A 25,806-nucleotide genomic window follows, 5' to 3' on the forward strand; every position below is an offset into this window, starting at 1 on the left:
AGAGAATAAAACAGTAATTTCAGGTGATTTGTCTTTTAAAATTCAATGGTTTATTTTGTTAAATTAGTATTTCTTCTCACTATTAAACATATTTTATACATGAATACTGAACTAGATGCAGCTTCTTGCAGATTCATGGAAATTTACCTAATTCCTTATTTATATTGTATGATGTTATGGAAACATGTTGAAACGTTCAGAAAACAAAACAATGCTTTTGCTTTTCACTACATTTTGCTTATGAAAACTCAAGCTACACGTGCAACAGTTAATAGAGAATGCATCCTGCAAACAAATCAAAAGAAATTCAGCTCAAAATATTCACTAGATGGCAGCATTTCCCATCATGCAATCAGTCAGAAGCATTATTACGTCCTGCTGCATTTTGTTGTTGATTGATCCAGATGGAATATGTCCAAAGCAACTAGAATCGTTTTTTCCTTTATTTTTGAGGGTTCATGGCTATTTTAATGTTATTTATTTATACAAATGTAGAGAAGACTGATGCAGTGGACAAACCGTAACCATGTGGCATTTCTAATTCGTGCACATTTAGATTTGAGCCAGTTAATTAGACCTGAGACTCGTCAGAACTGGAATGCGTCTCTCCTGGTCGAGGTTTTCTCTGATCACCTCCATCTGACGGTTGTTTTAACTCAAGCTTATCGGCTGCATATGTTCCCCCCCACCCCCCCGCAGCTGTCAGGCATATTTCTCATGCTTCAAGTCTTCCTCCGCTGCCAGGGAGAGACGAGGCATCACGATATATCTACGTTTTTATGGTGGATGGTGGAGCAGAAGAGAGAGGGTTAACCCTAACCCTTTGACACAATATCTTCATTTTTCTTTTAGAAAAACATGCCATTACCCTTTTCTTATTTGGAAAATGCTGTCCGCCTGTGTGGGAATAAAGCCCCAGAGTGAGCATCCAGATGTAGAGCTGCATGTTGGGAGATGATTTATGACATGTAACCACAAACAATGTGAGGTCATTAACATCTGCCCCTCAGCCACTGCCTGGCCAGCGTCTCTTATCCCGCCTTCACTAACACCACACTTAATCATCTGGACTTAAGCTGTATGATAGCACAGCTACTGAGGCACTTAGCATTATAGCAGTTCATCATCAGCAACCGCAAATCGAGAAATGGGTGCAGGTCACTGTTGCAGGCCTGTTATTCATATGCGGCTAATGTGGCGTGTATAATAGTAGCGGTGGCTTGCAGAGAAGTGGTGCTGGAAGGGAAGGGTTGGATGAACAGGCAGATAGATGGGTGGGCAGAGGTGGGACGCATTAGTCAGGGAGAGGGATACCTCTCTGAGAGGAGGGGAGCCAGTTACACAGCCTGAGTGAGAGCAGACGGCCTCGTGCGTCTCGCTGCTTCCAGGAATCAACACGGTTTTTCACAGAAACATCAAAACAGCTGGAGAGAGGAGCAGACGAAGCTGCTAGGGAGGTAGAGAACCGATGCTGCGTTTATTTCCTTCAAGTTCCACATTTTAACATGTTACAACCACAATTGTCACTGTGTTTTGTTCATATTATATTTGAAATGGATGTTCCCAAACCTTTTTGTTCAATGTTCGCCCAAACATTATCGTCTTCTGGGTGATACCAAATATCAGAAACATCAACTTTGAAAAGGTTTTTACTTTTTTATTCACCATTCAGTAATTAATACATGTATTTAGCATTAATACTGCATCATACCTTCTCATTCTACAACATATATGCAGACAAATGTTTTTTGGGGGTTTTTTTATCTTAAATTCAAAATGTATATATTTTTTGTACAATTTTGGCTTCATCACAGCTCTGACTGTTATTCTTTTGGCAAATGGCCTTTTTTAAATCTGTATACTCCAGTCACTGATTGATCAATTACTCAATCAGTTGACATTTATTTTAATAATCGATTAATTGTTTCAGCCCTATTAATTATTTAGCTAACTTGTGGGGCTAAATTACCTTTTTTATCTGTATAATCTAGTCAACAATTATTCAAAGACTCTATTAGTTTACAATTATTTCAATAGTCGATTCATCATGTCAAGTTAAAATATCCTTTTACCTTCACTTCACAATTATGCACTATGTTGGGTTTCAATATTACCGTTTCAATACTACCTTTTTCTTATGCTTTGAACCAAGGGTCTCAAACTCCAGTCCTCGAGGGCCGCAGTCCTGCAACTTTTAGATGTGTCTCTGCTGGAACACACCTGAATAGAATAATTAAGGCTCTGGAGAACTGATCTACACAAGGTGGAGGTAATTAAGCCATTTCATTCCAGTGTTTTGTACCTGTGGCACATCTAAAAACTGCAGGACTACGGCCCTCGAGGACTGGAGTTTGAGACCCCTGCGATCCCGGTGCGGCTTTTTTGTGGATTTTCCTTCAACCGCCAGGGGGAGCTCTTTAGCAGGAAGTGAATCATTGGAAGTCAAAATTGGAAATCAAAGAAGAACATGCTAATTTCAATTTAGAATACGCACATGCTAGCAGCAGACACGACGGGGAAATTTCTTGAAAACATTTAAATTGAGAGTTATTGATGTAAGCTTCCAGTTTTGTTTTAGTTTTGTTTGTTTGTTTTTTTAAATTGTGGCTGCGGCTTATAGTATGGTGCGCTGTACAGTCCGGAAAATACGTACATAAACTCCAACAATGTTTGTGGCTGTTATGTAGCAAACTTTTAAAATCAGTTCAGTTGTTTTTCACTGTAATATGTTTTCCATCGTCAGCCGTTTCTCACCACCGTTTTAATTAAGTTTTACTTTCCCACCAACAATTTCCTGGGAATAGCAGGATTTCTGATAAGGAGGCTGAGGAAAACGACGCTGCCCTACCTTCCCAAAAGTCTTATCAGGTGCTGTGATGAAGGGGAGCCGGATTCACAGAGGAGTTGAGGTATGCTGTGTTTCAGCAGGGCCCCCCGGGTCCCTGACGTGATTTCACTTGGTGAGGCTCAGCCGCAGGTGGAGCATAAAAGAGCGATGATGCCGCTGTGGGCGGACGACGTGTTTAAAAAGTGAGACTGCCACTTGTTTTTAATCAAATCTATATTAGAAGCTGGGTTAGTATAAATGCAAAGTGATGTGAACGGGATTACCCATGAGCTCTTTAGCTAAGGCTGTTTATTTCAGCCTGAAGCAGCAGATGTTTTCCATTATAGAAGCCTCATAAACCCACATTACTTCATGACACTGCTTGAAAAAGTGCTTTAAAATATGTAACTTATATACAATTTGGATATTAAAGGTATTTTCTTCAGGTGAATTGATGTATTAACTATGAAAATGTTTTATGTCCTTTGTTTTATATAATTTTTTTTTATAATTTGACAATAACAAAACTTTCAGTCCTAAATGTTTTTAAAATTGACATTTTGTTTCGAATCAATATTTGATACGATAGTTTTCAATATGAATTTAGTCAGCAGCACATTTTACAAACTCAGAATTCAGTCTTTATTTTGTAAATATTCATATTTTGTCGTTTATATTATGAACTAGCATGATGCCAGAATAAAATAATGTCAAGAAGCATACCTCTATGTGTTACAGTGTTGCATTTTTTTAGGCTGCATAAAACATGCAACTTTACTTTTTAAATACAAAGATACAAGAGATGTGTTTGGGGTTTTTATGTTCCACATATCTTGCTATATTCTAGAAATTTTTCTGCATTTATTGCGGTTTTTTAGGTGTTGCCTTACTAGTTTATTCTTATGTCCTGTTTCCTGTATATTTTTGCTATTTTTCTGATTGTTGTAAGTTTGGTTTTCTTTTCCACAGCTGTGCCACATTCCCCCTGATGAGTTCATCTGGTTCTGTTACTTCTCTACCCAGCCTTAGTAACTTTGCTGCAGATTCTGCTTGGTGTCTCACTGGATTCTTCCAATCTACAGCCTGTAAGTTTTGTTTTTTTATTAATATTTTTAAAAAGTGTCATTTGAGCACTTGTCTGCAATTTGGTTTTCCAAAGAAAGGCACAATGTTTTGCACATAATCCCCTTAAATCTGGAAGTTGGTGGAAGTGATTTTTTGTTTATGACACAAAGCGCTTCAGAGCGTAAAGAAATAAAAAATTGTCATTTGTTCAAGGCCAAATACAAATTAAGCAGCAAAATAGTAAAAAGATTTTTTTTTTAAAGTTAAAACCGATTCTTTTTTTTATTGATATAGAAGTTAGCATTGTCACTGCAGCACAGCTACGATCTGCCAGAGGTTAGAAAAGTAATTCCTCCATGAGCTACTTCCTAAACAAAAAGGTGAAAAAGGGTATTCTTAATTTTTCTTCTTATAATATTGAGTTCATATTTGCCATATGCTGAATCACATAGGATAAATCAATAAACCTGAAGTTATACAGATAAGGTCATAAATTACCTCCATAAATTTATTTTAGAAAAGACTGTCAACCTGGATTATTTTTGAATAAATAACAGAAGAACCAAAACCAAGGAATTCAGTAAAAACAAATATATTCAACCCTGGATTTTACAAAATCATGTTTGTCTTTCTGGTTGACCCCAAATTTGCTCCAGATGAAGTTGCCAGTTTGGCACGTTGTAATGTTTACAGTGGAAAACGTTATTAATCGTCCTGAATGATCAGTTTTGTTTTCACTGTAGTAACGGTAGTTTGCTTTTACTGGTTTAGCATAAACTAACTCAGGAAACGCGGCGTCAGTAAGAAGAGAGCAGTTTGTTTCGCACAGTTCAAACTATCTGCTGCAGTGTGTGTGTGTGTGTGTGTGTGTGTGTGTGTGTGTGTGTGTGTGTGTGTGTGTGTGTCCAGGAGCGCAGGCGAATTCACCAGAGCCCTGCTTCATTATGTGTTTGGTTTCAAACTGACTGTGAAGAAGTGTACTGGGCCCCTGGGAGCCGTATACCAACCACTGACTCACACTTTGCTTGCTCTCTCATTTTTCCACACGTTGGGTTTGGATGGCATCAGCACACTCTGCTGACGTCTAAAGAAATGCTGCTGGTAAATATCCTTGCCCTCATTCTGACCTTAAACTTTGGGATTTTGCTGTCGAATCCCTGGAAACGTGTTTATGAGGAAGCAAATGTTAGAAAACAAAGACAACTGATTTACTAGCCCTGGGTTGCATTCGACGTTAAAACAAAACATCTGTTTTGTTTTGTGTTGAAGTGGCTCCACAGATGCGTTCAGTCAGCAGGCAGGGATACAAAGATCATCCCTGAATGAGACGCATTGTTGTTTTCTAATTCTCTGGGGGGTTTTAATCCTAACCTTTCAGTCTCAGTTTATTTCAACGAGACGTCTTGTTTTTCAGAAGTAATGTTGCTGTAAACTCAGGAATGCAAAAGATGAGCAATCCTGCAGATAGCGCCATCTTTCCTCACTAAATCCCACCAACTCATCCAGGAAATCCTGTCTGTTGCTATGATATGACATAGCAACAGGCATATCATTTCTTTTTCTTTTTTTAGCTGACATAAACTTATCGTCTCCATACTACCAGAGATCAATGCAAAAATACAAATTTAATTACTTGCACTCGTGATTTATTTTATCCACTGAGTTTATGTGAAAAGAGCATATTTGTATTTCCTGTTTTTTCTTCATAGCACTTTTTATAGAGTGAAACAACCTTAAAATGAAGATTCAACTGCAAAGTTAGGAAACTGGAAATGTATATTCTTTATTCCATGTTTTTGATAAATAAAAATATCCAGAATAAAAATAAAAGTCAAACTCAAAGTGCTGAAGGTTCGGTGCGCGATGTTAGACATCCAGGTTTCTTTAGACATTTGTTGCAAGTCTTTTCTACTTCTCACTTCTCATTTCCTCTCTGAATACTGTGAATAAAGTCAAAAACAAGACAAACAACTCAGTGCTGTAAACTGCTAATAAGAAAATTGGCAACAAAGATTTGTCTTAAGTTTGCTTTTATAAGAAAATCTGTTCTTCCTCTTGATTTTGTGATTCTTGATGTGACTGTTTAAAACTAGATTCCAGAAACAAAATCTGTACTTGCTTTTTTAAATTTATTTGTATGATTATGTTTTGCTTTGCATTTCTAAACAATGATTTCAAAGTCAATTGTGTTCCTCTTCTAAAATTATTTTAATATTTAGATGAACAGACTTTTCTTTGAAACTAATGTAAAGATTTTAAAATTTAATTTATTCATTCCTTGTCGTCTTCTTCCAAATTAAAGTGTGCAAATTACCACACCACATCTTTCTTTATCCAAATATATAACACTGGTCTGTTTTTCAACTCTTTTAGGATCATTTAGATGCGCTGAATCCAAAACTCACACTGGTTTTACCCAATCAGGTCAACTTTCTGAGGTATGTATGCAACATGAGCATCAAAATGCATGACTTGCTTTCAAAGTGTTAATCACATTACTTGTTTCAGAAAAAAAAACACAAATCTACCTCCATTATTCTAACATTTTCTCTATGAACACAGTAATACCCTTTTATAACATTTAATGTTGATTTCAACTATTTTCCCTAAATTCATGTAGTTTCAGGTTTCAAGTTTTGCCCCTTTAATTTCCTGACCATTTTTTATTAAATGTCTTGCGTTCCTTTCTGTTGTCGATTTGTCACATTGACCCGCCTGTTTCCCGTCTGCCTCAAGTTTTTGTTAGATCTGCTTCCAAGAAATATTCCCCATCCCATATGAGTCTCTAAATATTTTCAGCTCCTTTCACAGTCATCTTTTCGGTTTCGTGTTGAACCTGGTCAGTGCATTTTACTGCAGATTCAAAGAACAAATTCAATCTGTCCAACTCTGTGTCACTTTCTTATTGTTCCCATTGAATGCTGCAGAGATTACACATGTTTGTTGTTCCTCATCCCTTTTTGCTGCCTCAGAATATTTGTTTTTCCTGAGTTTTTTTTTTTTTCCATGATCTCAGCATCTGCTGAAGTTTCACCACCAGTTTGAAAATAATGTGCCTCCCTTCTTTTAATCTTACAGGGAACCTATGATGCCAAATTCATACTTGGCATGTTTTTATTCATCCATTTGGGTTTCTACAGAAAAAAAACACCCAGTCATTAAAGTTTTTTGGTGTTTTGAAGATTAGCTGTTTCAAAAACCTTCTGAACATGAAGTCAGAAATCAGCGGGCACTGTCCGTTACCTGGCAACCCTAGTGAAGCCCATACCGTTACCTAGCAACACAAGTGTAGCTCCTGCTGGTTTTATTCATGTATGCTCTGTACAATGGCTGCTGGAAAAGACAAAGTCTTTTGTTGTTGACTTACTGTTCAGAAAGCACTTGTGGCACTCTTGTGCAGGAGGCTCCACTTCTGCTTTTCCTAACACAAATTGGTACAAGTTAACCACTTTATGTCTCTGTTTTCCTCTGCTGCCCAGAGCCCTTCATCTCCCAGTTACCTAAAACACAAAGCTAATGAACACTTGACTTTCAAAGTGGATTCACATTAATCAGCTGCAAATTTAAAACAACAATTAATCCCTGAAAAGTTACTGGTGTCCCATATAAACTAAATTTTCAAAGTGTAATGAAATAAACCTATTCTTTTATCCTTCCTGCTTGAATCTCAAGGCCTTTGCCTGTAAAAAAAAAAAAAAAAAAAAATTGGCACCAGTAGGAGGGTGTTGCTGGACTTAGTGGACATAACTGTTGAGGGAAATCTTCTGTGTTCAGAGCAATGTAAAAAACCTACATGCTGCTGCTTCTGAGCTGATTAATTGTGCTGTAAACATACCAATTATACACAAAAAGCCATTTAAAATGACTGAACACATGCAGGGAGTCATTAATTCTGCAGAGTGGTTACTTCAGAATGTCTGCATCTAAAAAAAAGATGAAAGCTTTAATGAATAGAGATGATGGATTTATAAAATACATCCTAATGCTTAAATTAGTGACATGAACAAAGAAAACCATCTTGCTTTATTGGATTTCTATAAGTAGACCATCTTTTAAGCTGCAAAAATGATTGTTTTACAGAAGAAAACAATGTTAAAAATTCAGATGTGGCCTCAGCAGTGCTACTGCCGGCCTGAGGCTGAGATTCATTCCTAATGCAAGCCAGAGTTTCCTGTCCTGCTGTCTGCAGCTGCTGACCTTAGCAGTCAATGTGCGTTTCATAAGCCTACATTTTGGCTGCTTTAAGATTAGATGCAACGCTGCAGGCGGATTGAATTTCACATGGCTATTTATGGGGTCAAATGTTGAAAATGAGAGTTAAAAAAAAAAAAAGACGTCCAAGTCAAAAAATATAAAACTGATTGGGTTTTATATTGTTACACGCTCATCACTGGAACTCAAAGCTTTCAACTTCACTGCCTTTGGACGGTTTTTATGATCTTGAGCTGTTCCAGATTTGATCTCCGATTACCTTTCTTCAAACTTCAGTGGATTTTATTGGAATGGTCTGAGATACACTAATGCAACAGTTGTGAGATAAATGCAAAAAGATGCATGGTTTCATAATCGGGTCCAAAATGATTGTGTGTGATGGGAGAATATGTTGATTGAACAGTTATTATTTATATTATTAAATCAATTTTTTAGCCCATATCCAACCTGCATCTGAATTTTTCACTGCAGACTTAACGACCTAATTCTGATCTTTTCACCCCCCCAAAAAATATAATCTGTGCCACTTCTATATGTGGAACTAATTCAAATCGGATTATTTTCAAAGCATCTGCAGTCTAAACTGTCGTGTCTCATTTATTTGACTTTTACGTTATTGAGGTGAGACATGCGTGAAAATTACTGCGACACGGTAAACCAGGACGAAAATAATGGCTGAAAACTTTGTCACCATGTCATCCGACAGACGTTGTCAATGTCAAAAAACTTTCGGTATTAGCTATCTTTCTGGTTTGTCTAACATCTTCCTTATCTTTTTATCATTGAACTTTTTATTAGTATTTTTCGCTTTTGTTTACATACACAATGTACATGAACACTTTACAATCAACATAACATAAAACGTTAGCTTGGGAGCTGTTCCTCTATTTGACCTTTGTCCCATCTAGTTTGTCTAGTTCTTTATTTTTGTCGCTATCTTTTGTCTAGAATGTTGTCCATTTCTTCCACTTTTCTTCCATTTGTGTTTGCTGAAGTCTCAAACGATGTCAGTTTTTCCATAATGTAGATTTCTTCTACTATTTCAGTCCATTGTTCTTGACGAGGGGGATCTCCCTCTCCCCGTTTCCTCGTAATAGCTTTCTTGCTATCTATTAACAATATCTTAATCAGATACCTGTCTTTTACTTACTTTGATATTGTTGAAATTGCAAAGATATAGTACCACACTACTCATAGGGATATCATATCCCAGAACCTTTTCCACAGTTTCATGTACGTTTTTCCAAAATTGAACAATGTTAGGACAGTTCCAGAATATGTGAGAATGATCGGCGCTCATTGATCCACAGTTCCTCCAACACCCCATGTTTGTGCCCTTATATCTATTCTGGACTTTAGCCATGATGAAAAATCATATTAGGTTTTTCCATGTGAACTTCCTCCATATCCGTGAATTGGTGGATGTCTGATGTGTTTTCCACATATCCAACCAGTCTTCATCTGAAATTGTCGTGTTAAGCTCTATCTTGTTATAACACTGTTGACTCTCATTGCTGAATAAACTTTTAAAGAGATGCTTAACATCTTCATCCATTATTACTTCTGTAACCAATGCGCTGCTGTGCGACGTCAACGTTCTTCTTCTTCTGCGCATGTGGGTCGCTTTGGAGACGTAACCAGTTCACACAGACGTTATTAATTAGCAGGAGGAACGACCACGACAAAAACATAAATAAAACAATACAAGTATCAGCATTAAGCATCAACATCTGCCGTGTGAATGAAGACCAAGTCTGTAAATCACTTTAAACGGATTACCTGTACTGTCTTGTTTTACAATTAAAGGTTTCTTATAAAATGTTATTGAACAAAAAGCATCCCTTATAGCAGGAAAATGAACATAACATGAGATTAAATGTGTAAAGGTTCAAGGGCTTTAAAAAGTTTCCAACATTTTGTATGAATTGATTTTCTTTAGTCAAGACAGAGCTCTCACCTTTTATGCAGGTGCAATGTAATTTTTATTGATTTTGAAATGTAATGCAGTTACTTCGAGTAGTTTATATTACAACTGAACTACACTCAGAATAGATAGTTGTAATTGTTTGGCTTGTCTTCTTGCCCCTCCTCTCGCCTTAAAGATAAAATTCAGTGCCAGTGACCTTGTCGTTTGTGGTAAAGCAACTCAGAAAAATAAAATCTTCATGGCTGGGGAATCTGAAGCGGCACGTGTCCTGTGAATTTGCAGATTGACATCCATCAATAACTGATGATGAGTGAAATACCGGCTCTGCTTCCATGTAGAGATTGACTCACATCTGGCTGATGGATAGATGTCCAACTCAATCTGGAAGTGGGGAGAAAAACCACACAGTTCCTCTGGGAACCTGGGTCCACAGGTTAACTCTGACCCAATCAATCCAAGCATTGAATGAAATTACCTGGGAGGATCCCTGAGCTTTCACCCAGCCAATTAGGACAATTCATCTTGTGGAGGTGGAGATGGTCCCATGGCTCGCACAGCCTCTTACTAATTAAACCTCCTGGCTTCTGTCCCAACTGCAGCTCATTTTCTTAAAGCTCCACGCAGGCTGGGTGGGGCTTTTCTTTTGGTTTTTGGAAGCACTTTTGGTTTGAGTGGGTTATTGATCTTCCAGATTGAATGTTTGGACGTCTATAAGGTCTCAGTCTATAGCGGTAATCAAGAGAATAAGTGAAAGACAGGTCAAAGGTTGAGCTGTAACGAGGCGAAACGAAATAAAAATCAAAGTAAAACAGACGTACTCATGAATGGCATCTTGGAATATTAACCATGTCAGACCCAAGTGGCATTTTATAACATCTCTATTTCAAACAAAAAAACTTTATTTCTGTTTTGGGGTTTGTTTTTTTAGCCAACCCTATCGTTCAGTCTGCTACTGGATCGGAAATTTGCAGACAGGTTTCTCTCACAGGGTTACTTGTCAATTTATTGTTTATATAATTAATAAAGAGCAAAATATCTTTTAAAAAATTTCGGTGATGGCGCAAGAATGCAGAACATGTTTCATATAATATGAAATATCAAAACACTTTCACAAAGGGTTACAAAAACAAATCTGAAAGCATATTTCCATCTTCAGTACTCCTACAAAACGCACTCAAAATTTGAACTTGTTTGTTTTTCTATGTCTGGATCTTCCAGGGTGAATTAATAGTAACTCTTGCATAAATTTTATGAGATATTTGAAGCGTGGGATATTATTTTAGAAACCTTTTCCACTTCATGTCATGCAAAAATCAATAAAAATACATGATAGTGTGTAATAATGTTAAAGTTCAGGAGACACTAATGCTACTGGAAAGCACAAATGGCCCCCAGAAGCTTTGGTAAATGATATTAAATTTGATACAGAGAGGAGAAAATTTGATTTCCTGAGGTTACTGAAAGACGCCGTATTACCGTCATGCTGTTGGGCCTCTGTGGCAGAGGATAAGGAGAACATCTGGGCTTTAATAGGCAAATTTGATTCAGCTGAAAAATTACACTGCACAGATTAATGTTGCATTAATCCTCCTGGATCATCTGCAAGACGGCGTTCTGAAAATATACGATTCATTTTCATGCTCTGATAAATGAGTCTACCTGAAAGGTAAAAGAGACTTAGCAGGATTTCTGTGCTCAACACCACCGAGGAAAACTGTCACGATAATTAAAGCTGAGGGTTCCTCAGATAGCAGTCTCACTACTAATCCTGTACATATTGATTAAACTGTCAGGGCCTCAATCAGTTTGTCACTCAGGGTTTAATTAACCATTAGGGCCTCCAGACTGAGAAGTAAATAACAGGTACGGAAGCAACCAACCAGAAAATTTGCATACCTCCTGCACATCTCCATTCACCTTGAAGAGTTCAAGCTGCAGTTTGGGAGGTTTTGGCAAAAAAGAACGCTAAAAATGCTAAAATATTAGACGACAGCAGTTTCTTCTACTGCCTACTAGTTGCTTAGTTCAGCTCAAAAATCTGTTTCCATCAGCCGTCCCAGACCGAGGACAATCTCCAATAAGTCTTCAAAATACTTCAGGTTCTTTTAGCTGTAGTGATTTGGCGTAAAGACCCCAGGCCTGGTTTCTAACCCACAACCTTCTTGTAAATTGAGTTTCCAAGAGTTTTTAAAATTTTTCAATGTGTAACTTCTGGAGCTGATGATATCAATAAAAACACTTCAAAGTTATCAGACTCTGTTTGATTGGGGAGAAAAAGCTTGTGTTGTTCTCTTCCTCACTACATTGGGTCAAACCAACCAAACCCTTTGAGAAACCCGTTCCCCTCCTCGCAGGTGGGGGCGCTGCACCAAGAACAGCTGAAGGAAACAACATAAAAATCTCTGAAAAAGACACGAGTGCAACTTCCTTATTCACAAAATGTAAACAAAAATGACACAGCGCCAAATTTTAACGGTTGTAGGATTTCTCATTTCTCCCGCTAAGGCTAGACTCACACTTTTGTTTTCAAACCCACCACAGTTCACATCAACCAAACCGAGATCTTGAATTCTGACCTTTTTTTTTTTTTGTTCGGATTTCGATATTTTCTAAGGATCCTAACTTTTCTAAGGATTCTGACTTTTTTTCCAGGAATTTTAACAGCACAGTCTGCTTATTACACATTCACACCTTCCCAAACAAACTTTCTAGGCAAATGAACTGGAGTTAAGAGCATGCTGAATCTGTGTGGTCAACATTTTCTGCTTTGTGGCGCTCGGTAGCCATCTGGATCGTTCCACATGCTCGAGTTTTTAGGGTTAAGATCGTAGGCCTTGGATTGAAAGCACAGTGATATCACTTTTCCTTTTTAACTCAGCTGCTGCTGGTTATAAGAAGTGTTTATGCTCTTTAACACTGATTACACAGAGTGTGCATGTCAAAGCAGAACATTGTCCAGAGCATCACATAGATTTGACCTGCATATTTTCTTCCCATAGTGCATCCTTTTACTTTTCTTTCTGACTGACACAAGTGCGTTAGCATCCTGTTAGCTGTGTTTCAGATTTAAACCTCAAATTTCTTTATTGTTTTTTTTTAATGGGAAACTTTTGTCTCAAACACAAAGTTGCACAACTAAAGAGAGCAAGACAGAAGATCAAACCTTTTTAAAGTAAAGTGTAATGTTGTCCACCTAAACTTAGACCTTGCTTGGATTGGAGAAATCAGATCCAAACAAAGAGGTTTGTAAAGCTCCACACTAAATAATCTATTTATTTCTCCTTTTGCGATGAATAAATTTGTTTTTGAAGTGAAATGAAAACCGCTAAATCTATTGCAGTCTGTGTTTGTTCAAGGAAGTGAATATAATCCTTCCACTTTACTGTTAAACATTTAGAAATCAATCTATAAATGAGTCTGTTTCTGCTAGCTTAACCTTAAATGTCATTTTTATTTAACCATAAAGTTTGCTACAAAAAATAATGTGTCAGATGAATGGTCTTGAGTTTCCCTCAAGGTGTTTTTCTTGTTTGTCTTGTGAAGGGCTGATGATCCATCTTGCACATATTTGGGGTCAATGACAGTAAGGATGCATTGCAGCAACCGGATACAACAGAGCTGTTAGAAGTAACGTTATTTATCAGCTCAGCTAAGCAGCGTCTGCAGATTTTATGTTCAAACTCATCATCCATCAACCAGCCTAACTGAGACCATTACAATGAATGAAATCTAATTGAAATCTGGTTTTTCAGTGACAGAATACCATCAGCATTTGATTTATTTTGAAATTTGTCATTCTTGTTTGTTCACCTCTGACCTCAGCAAGCATATAATGTAGCAGGAAGTTTACAGGAGAAGTCATTTGTAAGCGATGCTTGACCCAGGGTCGGTATATCAGCTGGGTTCCTGTCATGTTGGCGCTCCGATCTGATGAATGCTCTTCTGTTTCTCAGGAGTCGCAACATTGGTGTGGATGCTAACCTCCAGCAAAGGAAGGACAAAAGACTGGTAAAGAAATCTGTGAGTCGTCTGAAATGCAACTTAAGCTTTTATGAAATTGTCCCTCCAGCTGAGTGGCTGTTACGGGTTTATGAGGACTGTTTATAAGAGGGGAGCGCTGAGCGAAGGTGAAACGAAGAACGTTCTCACATCCTCTGGGGCTGGATAATTTAAGTTTGGTATCTGGGAACCGAAGGTTCACGGTCAGCAGTTGCTGGGATTGTAGATCCATAGGGAAGCGTTTGGTGTGTCAAAGGCTTTCCACTCACCTTGCACTCCCAACACCAGGGAGTTGACGTCATCCGTGAGTCTAATGCCAGGGTCGAGAAAGGGATATGACTTGACCTTTGGCCTTTGGTAAAATTCAGCCCTTCGTCACGCATCACTGGATGTGGGGCTGCGGCTCCTGGCACATCTGGCCTGGATGCAGGTAGTGTGTGTGGGCCGCAAGGAATCTGCTGACCTGTTATTACCTAACGGTTCAGTCGAGTATTTCCAGGGAAGCCTGGCTCTCGAAGTAATAAGCTGGTCAATTCTTTCAATTTTAAAAAAGCACAGTGGCCAGCAGTGATATGGACGAGGATAAGTGGCTTTTTTGTAAAAAATTTGACGTTTTTTTAAGGATTCTGACGGGGTTTTTTCCCTCAAAATTTAGACTTTTTTTTCTTCAGAATTTTGGCATTTTCTTGACATTCTGAAGTGTTTTCCTCAGAAATTCTCGGATTGTTTTTCTCATAACTGACTTTTGTTTCTGACTTCTTAGAATTCTTAGAAAAATAAAAGTCAGAATTTTAAGTTTAAAGTCTGAATTCTTTTTCAAAGTGTCCCTAATCCTCTTCTGTACAATATCTATCTTTGATAACTTCCGAGTTAATATCAAGGTCTCTGGTCGTCAAAAGCAGCACTTATAAAACCTTTTTGGGTGTCCATCCGTTGGTACAATTCAAACAGTTCCACTATTGTTGAAAAATGTTGCATTAATCTGTCTGCTGGTGTTTAAGATGATGGAGAAAAGAGGCCTTTGGGGTTCTTTAATGTGTTTACATTGGCAGAGAGAAATGTTTTGTGGTTAAAGCAGCGCCAACAATGACAGGTATTTACATTTTGTCAAATGAGCTTGTCACAACACAGTCAAGTACTTCTAATCGTATTCAAAAAAACTTTTGAAAAGTTGATTTATGTCATTTGGTTAAATATATCATGAAATAAATTGAAAACAAAACCTTAATTTCTGTTAATATTAACAATTGTATCATTCTATTTTTCTAAAAACATTCAGATCTTGAATAGATTTTGCGTTTTAACTGGTGGGAAGGATCGCTGTGACAGCAGAAAATCTGCACCGTTAATGGTTTAGGGAGATCATCCTGTGATTGACACCCAGTCGGTGAAAGACAGTTGACCTTCGACCCCTAACGAAGGCTCAATCGGACAATCACGACCCGTGAGAATTGAAATAAACCTGTGAGCGCCGAGTGGATGCATTTCAGCATCATGCAAATCGAACAGAGTCGCAAATATTGAGTGACCTTTTCACTCACCAGGAAGAGAAATCTCTTCTCTCTGCCTGATTGAAATTCCAGGAAAGAGGATTTGAAGCAGCTACCCAAAGATAAAAACTGTAAACAAAATCTCCTCATCCTCAGGCAGGTTTTTATTTTAAAGCATGTGGAGTTGCAGCATCAGCTGCAGCCATGTAAACCACGATCAGTGTTTCTGGGAGGAATGTGCTTCATGCAAACAACTTTCTCTTGTTTTTTGTTAGATTTATCTTTCCAATCTATTAGATTTTCTGCTGCTGCAGTAACATCGTGGACGTTTTCAACGTTCTTGTCATGGAGAAAATCAGAAACAAAAGGTTAAGATGACAAGAAGCAAATAAAAGGATCTTTTAATCTTATTTTTTCCTGCAGTAATATTTTATTTTTCTTCTAATCACGTACACTTATACTTAAGTTAAATATGCGGCTTATTTAATTTTAGATTTAAGCATAATTTTCAACATTGATCATTAATTATGACACAAAATCTAGAAACTTATTGCTTCGTCTTACTGTGCAAAATGAGATCAATACAAAAACTTTTGTCCATTATATCAAAATATACTGACTTTACATTTAATCCTGGTGATACTTGTGAATATTTACATTTGGAAAACTGGACATTTTGTGCATATGAGTGAATCTGATCAAATAATTTTTCAATGTCCAGTTTATCTACATAGCAATTGTAAAAACAGATTTAACAAGTGCTGCATAAAAACAATGACACCATAGAATAAATTGATGAAGAGAGAAAAAATATTACAAAAAATAAAAGTCACAAGTAAATAAAATAGAGAAGTTGCAGTATATGGCCTCAATTAAAAGCCAATTAATAAAAATAAGTTTTAAGAAGGGATTTAAAATGATCCAGACTGTGTTCAGATCTAATAATCCAATCACAATGTAATGAAAGCATGGATAATTCCTTCAAAATCCTAAAAACAAAAACAAGATTTCACCTTGGCTAAAAGCCGCAGGTGGTTAAAAACTCAATTTATCAACTGAACTAACTTGTTTGTCGAATTTTAAATGGATATCAAAGTTAGCACCAAGTTGCCTGGGAGAAAATTCAGACAAAACGGGGCTAAAGAACCAATGAGTACGAATGTTTTGACCAAATAATCTGACTTGAGTTTTGTTATGATTTCTCACTGATCTGCCAGTTAAATGTAAGCAACAAAAATGGCCGCCTTAAACTTAAAGCTCTCCACCTCCACATGCATGAAATATGTCGACATCCAGACTCATTTCTTAAAACCTACAGCTGTCCTTTACACTAATATCAATGTCGGCGTCAGGCAATAGATTTACTAAAATCACACTTTGACATTATTCTTCTTTATTACAAGCCCCCGTATCCTCTGATGCATTTCAGTAATTGAAACGTCCTTCAGGAAGACGTGTTGATGATTAACGGGGGGAATGATGAAGAACCCAGACTCGGCTGGAGATGTTAGAGGAATTAGAAAATCCCTTTTTACGCTGCTTGATGCGTTTCAGTGATTAATGCTTTTCTTCATCAGAAAAGCTCCAGTCATCACAAACCTCTCCCTGTGTTGCTCCTATTAGCACCACTTAGCTTAAGCTTTTATCTGCTTTTTGGGGAGCTGTTTGATGACCTGCAGAGTCTCCAGTCTTTTTAGGCAACAGCTTCAGCTACAATGTGTTGGTCACCGTTTTCCTACATATCCTGAACTTCCGCTCACCTTTCACTGGGACTCATCGCTCATTGTTGCACTTTAATTACATAAAAGCAATTGTTTGGGGGTGGGGGAGAGGGACTTTCTGTGAAATAGCAGAGCTTGCGTGGCAAAAAGCTTTCGAAATTCAATTGTTCTTACATCTTTACAACTCCAAGAATTGCTTCCAGTTCTCTCCTCCCAGCAGCTGTTGCCTGCACTAGTCCAACAACTTGTCCTGATTTCCTTGCCAGTTGCTCTAATCTTGCATCGTTCTGCAGTTATCAGCCTCCCACAAACTCTGAGCAACATTTTCAAACAACTCCCTTAAACACGCCACCTCCAGGCCGTCAGATTCAGAAGAAAAAAAAAAAACAGGAATTTCACAGCTGTGATGTGAAAGATGCATCATTTATTGAAGTTCATCCCGACACACATTTGTGATTTAATCAATCTTCCTTATTTTGCAAAAATCTCAACTGAAATTTCCCAAATAGAGAATCTTATGCAGAAGTAGGAATGTCACATTAGCAAATTTCCCAGAAGTTATTGCGATTAACGATAATATTGTCATTTTGAGAACATTTTCAACTAATATGATGATGGTGGTATAATAATGTGAGTTTGCCTAATTAAAGAGCGGATAGTGGATAAAAGGTGATAGTACATCACCTTTTATTTTTAAAATAATAAATTTTTCCAAGTGCTCCTCGTTTTATAAAACACAACAGACTGACTGTACATGAACCTCTAATATATAAATTATGTTCTTGTTTGTTCACCTCTGACCTCAGCAATACTTATGTATAAGTAGTATTCTTAGAAATTTGACTTTTATTCTCGCCTGGTGATACATTTTCACCTCTCCTGCAAAGCTCCTTTTTTATCCATCTTGTGTTTTTTTAATTGTTTATATGTGCAAGTAGAAATGCTACTGGAAGAAACTGTTGAAGGTTTTGAATTAGATGAGTTTATGCTTGATTCAGATGATTTGCTAACTCTTTAAGAAATGTCTCGCACATCGTAAATGCAGCTTCCGGGTACCTTCAGTCATTTAACATAACTCAGGTTTGGGGAATAAAGGTACTGCATGGCTTTAATTAACCACTGACAAACTGATAAAACATGTCACCATCACATGCTATTTTTCCCTCTTCAAACCTTTTTTTTAGGAAAGCCAAATTCTTGGACACAATCTTTTGGAATAAATCTTTCTGTGTCCACATCAGAGCCATCAAGGCGAGCCGTTTCATCCCAGTTTAACATTTTCTGGAGTCTCATGCAGAAACCAGTAAACTGTAAGCTCGTAAAAAGCTGCTGCTCAAAACCACAATTACTAGAAAACCACAATTACTAGAACAGCCTCTGTAAAATTTAGTAAATTAAGTTTATTGGTCAAATAAAGTTCTAGGTGTGAATACACAAAGTGTGTTATGAATCCAGGCTCAGACTGTGTTTCACATGTTACACAGCTGCTGAGGAAAGGAAAGGGAAGTGGGTCCGATCAGAACCAGGTTCCTTTACAATGAAAGTGACAGAGGTCTGTTTGTTTTATTGACTCAAACTACAAAGTTTGCTGCTAATATTTGCACCTTTAATCCAGGAACTGGAGCCCAAATGGAAAAGGCAGGATGTCGAGTTTATTTGTGCAGCAAGGTAGTTCGAAATGCTTTACATCAGGTGTCAAACTCCAGGCCTGTGGGCCAAATCTGGCCCGCCATAGCATTTTATGTGGCCCTCTAGATTCTACACTAAACACTAAGTGAGATTAAGAATTAATGCAGTTTTTCAAAATTCACACAAAAACAACAGATTTTGTGCTAATACGTAATCGGGAGTTTATTACAGATTTTTCTCAAAAATTGTGAAAAACTTTCTTACTTGTACTAAACAGCTTCCTCAGCCTTTATTGATGTCAGATTATAATCCATGTTCTATGCAGAAAAAAAATAAAACGTCGAATTTACTGTCATAAATAAGCGCAAATATTTCCAAATTAGTTCCACAAACACTTTGATTTTTATAGCAAAAAATCACTAAAAGAATCACAAAATCCTGGAGGGACTGAAAAGATGTTCAATTGATTTATAATGGAGCCTTTTTTCCAACTCCTCATCCAAACTTTCCATAGTTTTACAACTAAATTCACATTTGTTTGAAAGCATTACACACTGTTTTACTTTTGAAATCATAAGTAATTCTGTAATTTTTGTTACTTAAGACAAATAACTTTTGTAAATAAATTGGCAATAATCTTTTTCTAGCTTTAAACAAAACTAATATTTTTATATTAAGCAAATCCCTTAGTTTCAAAATATTTGATGTTCTCTATCATTCACTTTATATAAATTCTCATGACTTTCTTTTATGTTAAAGAAAGTAATGTTCATTTTCCCCTCAGTAAAATAAGAACTACCGTACTGCATTGCTTGATGGTGAAATGCAAAAATTTCAGTAGAGCTTCAGTTTTTTTCAAACAGAGGGGGTCACTGAACCTCGCAATGATCGGTATGACACTTATTTTTTTGCAAGTGTGGAAAAAAAACCTCATTATTTCTCCGCTTTAAGGCGACCGCTTGGAGTTTAGATCCATTCCTTCTGAGCAGTCGACCCATATTCTGTCTGACGTTTCTGTACGCTTTTGAAAGTGAGGAAAACAAAAGACAGAGAGGTGAATAATGGGATCACCAATTAGCTGCCAGGGCCCCAAAGAGCAGATCTGATGAAGGCTAAACAGGAACAGGCAGCATCCTTCGAGTCCAGCCGCTCAGCCGCTGAGGTTCACCATGAGGGATTTCGCCACCCTGTAAAGAAAGAGGTGAGAACTTCTCCTAGAGTCACGCTTGGTGTCAAAACGGCTCAGAGGAAATTTCCCTGCCTTCCCTCCTCCACTCCTTCCCTCTTACTTAGTGTCTGAAGTCATCAACCAGAACCCACATGACCAGAGAAAGCTAGAAATCTGGAGCGAGTTTTCTGTTTTTGTCTAGGGTGGTCTTGTTGCTAAATACGGACATCAGGCGTGAATGATCTCGCTCTGCAGATGAAACAAAAAAACCATCATCGTCTGGCACCGAAAGGCAGGAATAAGGGAAAACTAAATTAGGGAAGGGAACAATTAAGTGAGCTCTACCCTGTCCACATGTTCGCACTCAAATTCATTTGAACTTTTGCTTTTCTTCATGAGGAAAGAATGCTGCTGAGTACAAACCAGGGCCCTGTGTCGGTGTCTGAGTGCAAAGTGAAACGTATTGCACAGAAAATGGTGGAAAAGTCGACTTTTTTTCCCTGATAAGAGCAAGAGAGAGCTTACTATTTGGATTTCTTTCTTTCTTTAAAATGTATTATTTTTATTTTTGTGAGGTTACCCTATGTTCCCTGAAAGCACCTTTTAAATAATATATATAATTATTATTATTAGAAATACTTATACTGCTACAAACAGAGGAAAGGTGGGCATGGCTTTAGACATACGATTTTTTTTGTGCGCCGCGCTTTTCTAAATTTTTCCCTACGCAAAGTTTTATTGTGAAAACTGCGCTCTCTTTTATGCATGAGGCCCCAGAAATTCCTGCTGGTTGACCTGAGAACGCCTTGGGCTCCTGGGCCGAGGTGAAAGCGCCACTGGGGAGAGGATTGTCTGGGTCTCCTGCTTGGATCTGTTACAGCCATGACCCAATATCAGTAGTGGCAAAATCTGATGGTTGTTGTTGACTCGAGGCTAAAATGTGCCACTTTTAATCCGTTGTTTTGTGTGTGGTTAAAACGAGCTCCTACGCTGCAAAAACAAAATCTTACCAAGTATTTATAGTCTCGTTTCTAGTGCAAATATTGTAGTGCATTTGAAATAAGACAAAAATAACTTAAGTAACTTATTAACAAAGTATTAATTCTTCTTGGAGATTATTTTACTTATGACTTAAAACATTTGGCAGTTGAACTGGTATTTCAAGGTATTATTGACTCTGAACAAGCTTCTATATTTTTGTTGAAAAACTACTTGTAAGTTAGTTTTGTTTTACTTAACGAGGGATAAAATATTTGCACTAAACCGTATTTGCATTTTTGAAGTTATTTCTTGCTGAAAAGTTAATTATAAGTTAGAAAAACAACCAAAAAATAGTTTGTAAGATTTTGGGGTTTTGCTATGCATGTTTTCCACAGTATTTGCAATATTCTGGTTCCCATAATCCAAAAATAATACGTTTGATGGCTGCTATAGTGCCTTTGTATCCATGGTTGTCTTGTGTCTCTTGGTTGCAAAGAATTCGGGAACTGATTGCCTCTCGGTGGTTGACGGCTCACAATCCCACTGCTCAAAAAAACAAAACATGTTTCTGCAGGAGTGGAAGCACATTTCAATGAAATACAATCTTTTGTTGATATTTAAGTTGTTAAACTGCTTGTGAAACGGTCAGCTGTGCAGGAGGGAGGCCTTCTGTCTTTTGGTTTCTTTGTGACAAATGCGTAACATCTGTGTTGCTAACGAGGGGCAGCTTCTTCAAAGGGCCGCGCGTGGATGGGAAAGAGATTAATTAGGAGCAGAATTTCATGCTTTGCAAACTCAAAATCTACAAACCTGCAGCTTGTCGAGCTACACAGATTGGAACAAACCAACTGACTGAAAATGTAATTTGAGAGTAAAACCCTAAAACTTGTAAAGATATAATATGATGGCTAGCTGTCCAGCGGGTGTCTGAGTAGCTGTGCTTCATGTCCGGATGCACCTGAGTCTGTTACCTCACCGCTCTCATTAAATTAACTTGCAGCCCAGTTTGTGTCATGGGGCCTGTAAAGGATATGCTTGATCTCAATTTTGCACTCACCCACTCGTTCCTTTCTCCTCCACCTATGAGGATAAAGCAATCGAGGTTTCACGTACCAATGAAAACGCCGCCATCGCTCCAGTGGTCCCATCCTGACACTTTAATTGGAGAGGCGTAAATCTGGCTCCTTTGTGCAGGAGAGGGGTAATTATTCTCTCCTGTCTGAGCCACCAGTGATCCCCTCTTTTCTCCTCCTTCAGCTTCATTTTTTCTGACTGTCAGACACTTTCATTAGAGACCCGGTGGGTTTTTTTGTTTTTTTTTTTAACTGCTTTATTTTACACAAATGACACAAACTTTCCCTGAAAGCTAATGTAAAAAAAAAAAAATCTCCAATCCTGGCTTATACCTGCAGCGACACAAATACATGCACACATAGTGAAGAAGGAAAATCTGCAAAGAGCTTTTGATTTTATGGAAATATGGATCGAGGACATTCTGCTGGTGAAACAGGCCTGGTTTACAGCGTTTCTGCTTCAGCTGAATCCACAAAATCTGTCCAGAAACGAAAGCTGCCGCAGGTTTGGCATGGTTTACTTACTTAGTATCGCTGAGCAAGGTCTCCTTGGCGAGCTCATTCACAGAAAAAATGCTAACTGTACGTTTGTTTTAGCCGTGTGTTTTTCCAGTCGTCACACAGGATCTCTCCTCCACGCGTCGAGATGCATTCTCCTGGTTTCAGCGTTTCTCTTTCACCAGGAAGACCACAATGGAGCCAAAAAAAATCCATTTTATTTATTCCAGTCATGAAATCCATCCTTCCTCTGAGGGAAAGCCTTTCAAATTAAAACTCTGGTTTGAGAAGGAATGCATGAGCAAAGCAAAGTGTCTCTATTTGAAGCCAAGATACCAACTCCTGTAACGTTCATCCATAATCTTTAACATGCGCAAGCCAGTGTGATCATTTGCTTTCGTTTAAATTATAAAGCTTCTTCCAAAAGGAGACTTCTTAAGTCTTTAATACTGGACTCAAATAAGGTGGTGGCAGCAGCTGCATTTTCATTGCAAATGCGCGCAACACTTTTTTTCAATATGCTAATAATGTTGGGAAAAACTTAAACTTGAGAGCGGCTGCTTGTATATGCAGCATTTTATTATCTAAAATCAACTCTTTTGAGCTTCACATCATGTTATTCCCTCATCAGAAACATACCTGGAGAGTTGCTTTGATTCTTTAATACATGTTTGAGAAATCCTTTAATCTCCATGGCAACCATCCAGCAGTGCAAAGCGCGAGAGCGGACCTAGCCCCGCCTCAAAGGACTGAGCTCCTCCTCTCAGGTCCTTCAGACTAGCCAGCAGCAATTAGCAAACTCTAATTATACGAGATATTTCTCAGTGCAAAGCTGGTAAAAACTTTAACGGGTTAATAGAGGAACCATGTTGTGATGACTTCCTAAAGGCGGAGTTTCAGAAAGAAAAAAAGGTTCTTAAAGAGACAGAGGCCCAATTTAAAGGCATTAAATTAGTTTGTAAAACTTCTTTTAAGTCATATTTGATATATACTAAAAAATTTTAAACAACTGATATTGATTGTGCTATAAACTGATTGTATGCAGCTGGAAAACATAATAATGGAATAGCAACAATAGCAGCTTTAATATGTGGATTAAAAATATTTCTGTATTCTGGCCTTTAGGAAACACTTTATTTTGAAAAGTGCCTCAAGACAAATCTACCTATTTCTGTTGGAATGAGGAAAAAAATTGACTTTACCAAATAGACTTTTCAATGCATCATAATTTACTAAGATACCAGAAATGAAGATGAAACATTGACCAACATATTTAATGTGTATGATTTTGGCGGCAGCACTCATCAAAATGTACTGTTTGTTCAATGTTTTTTTTTTTTATAACTTTGTGTTTTTCTTACGTAAAATGCATTGAACTGCCCTGCTGCTGAAATGTGCTTTAATAAAATCAGATTTATTTATTTTTGTGCCAGTTTTTCAGAATAAAAGCAGTGAGCCCGATGGATGCATGGGACCTGTGATGCCTCACCATCACTGTGTGAGGTTTGGGTCCTTCTCTGATGCTCCGGGCTGTTAAAGTGATCTGTTTGCTCTCTAGTTAACAGAGCGAGGACGGTGGAAGGAAGGAGGAGTGAAGGAGGAGGGGGCAATGAGCGGAGAGTGTAATAGGACACCGGCTCACTCGTCTCTTCATTCTCCTCCTCCCTCTTTCCTCTCCTCTGTCCTGATCTGGCTCAGTCAAACCTGCTCTGTGAGCACTTGGATGGATTTCTTCCTGTCACTGTTGGAGACTTGAAGCGAGGAGTTTCAGGATAAGCTGGGGTCTCGTTTGGTGGGCGTCCTCTCTGCGGTTGGGACAGGCTCTTCCCTGGAAGGTGAGTGCCTCTTCCTGGACCTTTACTCTGAGGGCTTCTGCTCTGCGGTGCGTCGTTTCCTGTTGGATGCAGAGGGAAGTTGGTGGGCCGCGGGCGAACAGGTGCAGAGTCCCACCACTGGGAAATAAAACTTAATCTGACTGCGATAGAATCACTTTGTGCTTCTTTTAAACATCGGAGTCCCGTTTCATATTTAAACGCAGCATGATTTTCCAGAATGACTCATTGCTTGGCCACAGAATTGTGACCTTTTTAAACGTCTTCTGAATACATTTAAGCAAACTTTTAGTGTTTTTATTACCAAACAAGTTACATAATCAGTTGGTATGAAGGAAGGCTTGAATATATAACCTGAGCTGCTGCTCAGTCATGAGTTTAAAGGCGCGTGCGGCTGCAACAACCCCACTGACAACTGACTGACAGGGTGTGGTATGAACACCCGCTGTCCCGTTAGAGCCGGGACACAGAGCAACTTGTTTACCACTGAACGTTCAATTATTCACGCGCAAAAAGCCAGATGGGGGTGGGGGGGTGCCCTGAATTATGTAAAAAAACATAACTGGGAGCAGATGGGATCCCTGGAAACAAAAATCTATACTGAAAAGGAATTTGTGTTCCACAATATGGGTTTATGAGCGGCTGCTCTGACGGAAAACTCATTGGGCTGAAAGCCAAGGACAGGAGATAATAAACACAATTATCATCACCCTCCAGAGAAAACACAACATCCATCGCAGCAGCATCTAATTGCTGCTGCAGAGATTCCTGGCAGACTCGCGCTGGAGTTTTTGATTGAACGACTTTGCAAAATGAATTGGAGTATTTATTATTTTTGCTCAAACGGTAATGCACCTTTTATCGGCGGTGCCTTCAGGGCGGACGGGACCTCATTCATGCCTGCTGATGTGAGGTGAAAGTGTCTGAACCAGAGCTGGCGGGATGTCACAGAGCGCTCAGGAGTTGAACTCCCACCATGATGAGTTCAGCAGCTGTGAGATCAACATTTCAATGCCAGAGGCTCTCGCTGGTAGATCAGCGTCTCTCTGAGCAAGCAGGGAGTGGTAGGTGTCAGGGCTCCACAGTTCAGAGGATCGCTTTACGTAAAATATCTAAAATAAACGCCTGTCACTGCAAAAACACAATCTAGTTTCAAGTGCAAGCATAAAGTAAGACAAAGCTAACTTATAAGTTACTTTTCAGCAAGATATAGTCAATAATTCTTTAATACCTGGCAGTTATTTTATTTACAAGAAGACAGTTTTGCCATATTATAAGTGGAACCAGTACTTTTCATCAATATTGAAGAACTGACTCAAAACAAGTTCCTATGTTGTGTAAGTTAGTTTTGTCTTATTTCAAGTGAACTAAAAGATTTGCACTA

At 38.2% G+C, this 25,806-nt stretch overlaps 1 protein-coding gene across 10 annotated transcripts in view; it reads left to right on the forward strand.

Moving 5' to 3' along the window:
• The first annotated feature begins 2,441 nt into the window (after positions 1 to 2,441).
• The window catches only part of sema3c (sema domain, immunoglobulin domain (Ig), short basic domain, secreted, (semaphorin) 3C), a 73,435-nt gene continuing 50,070 nt past the window's right edge, over positions 2,442 to 25,806 (forward strand). Inside the window, exons 1-6 of one of the 10 annotated variants that reach the window (XM_044108306.1) lie at positions 2,442 to 2,555; positions 2,808 to 2,909; positions 3,797 to 3,912; positions 4,802 to 4,993; positions 6,266 to 6,330; positions 13,985 to 14,051. In XM_044108306.1, coding sequence (XP_043964241.1) covers positions 4,985 to 4,993; positions 6,266 to 6,330; positions 13,985 to 14,051 — 141 coding nt within the window. In that variant the 5' untranslated portion in view covers positions 2,442 to 2,555; positions 2,808 to 2,909; positions 3,797 to 3,912; positions 4,802 to 4,984. Of the gene's footprint in view, positions 3,031 to 3,796; positions 3,913 to 4,801; positions 4,994 to 6,265; positions 6,331 to 13,984; positions 14,052 to 24,261; positions 24,426 to 25,806 lie in introns of those variants that run through there. The other 9 variants (XM_044108308.1, XM_044108307.1, XM_044108304.1 and 6 more) reach the window with 9 other exon arrangements.

The sequence above is a fragment of the Gambusia affinis genome, linkage group LG23 (genome assembly GCF_019740435.1).
Source record: "Gambusia affinis linkage group LG23, SWU_Gaff_1.0, whole genome shotgun sequence".
NCBI classification, from domain to species: domain Eukaryota; kingdom Metazoa; phylum Chordata; class Actinopteri; order Cyprinodontiformes; family Poeciliidae; genus Gambusia; species Gambusia affinis.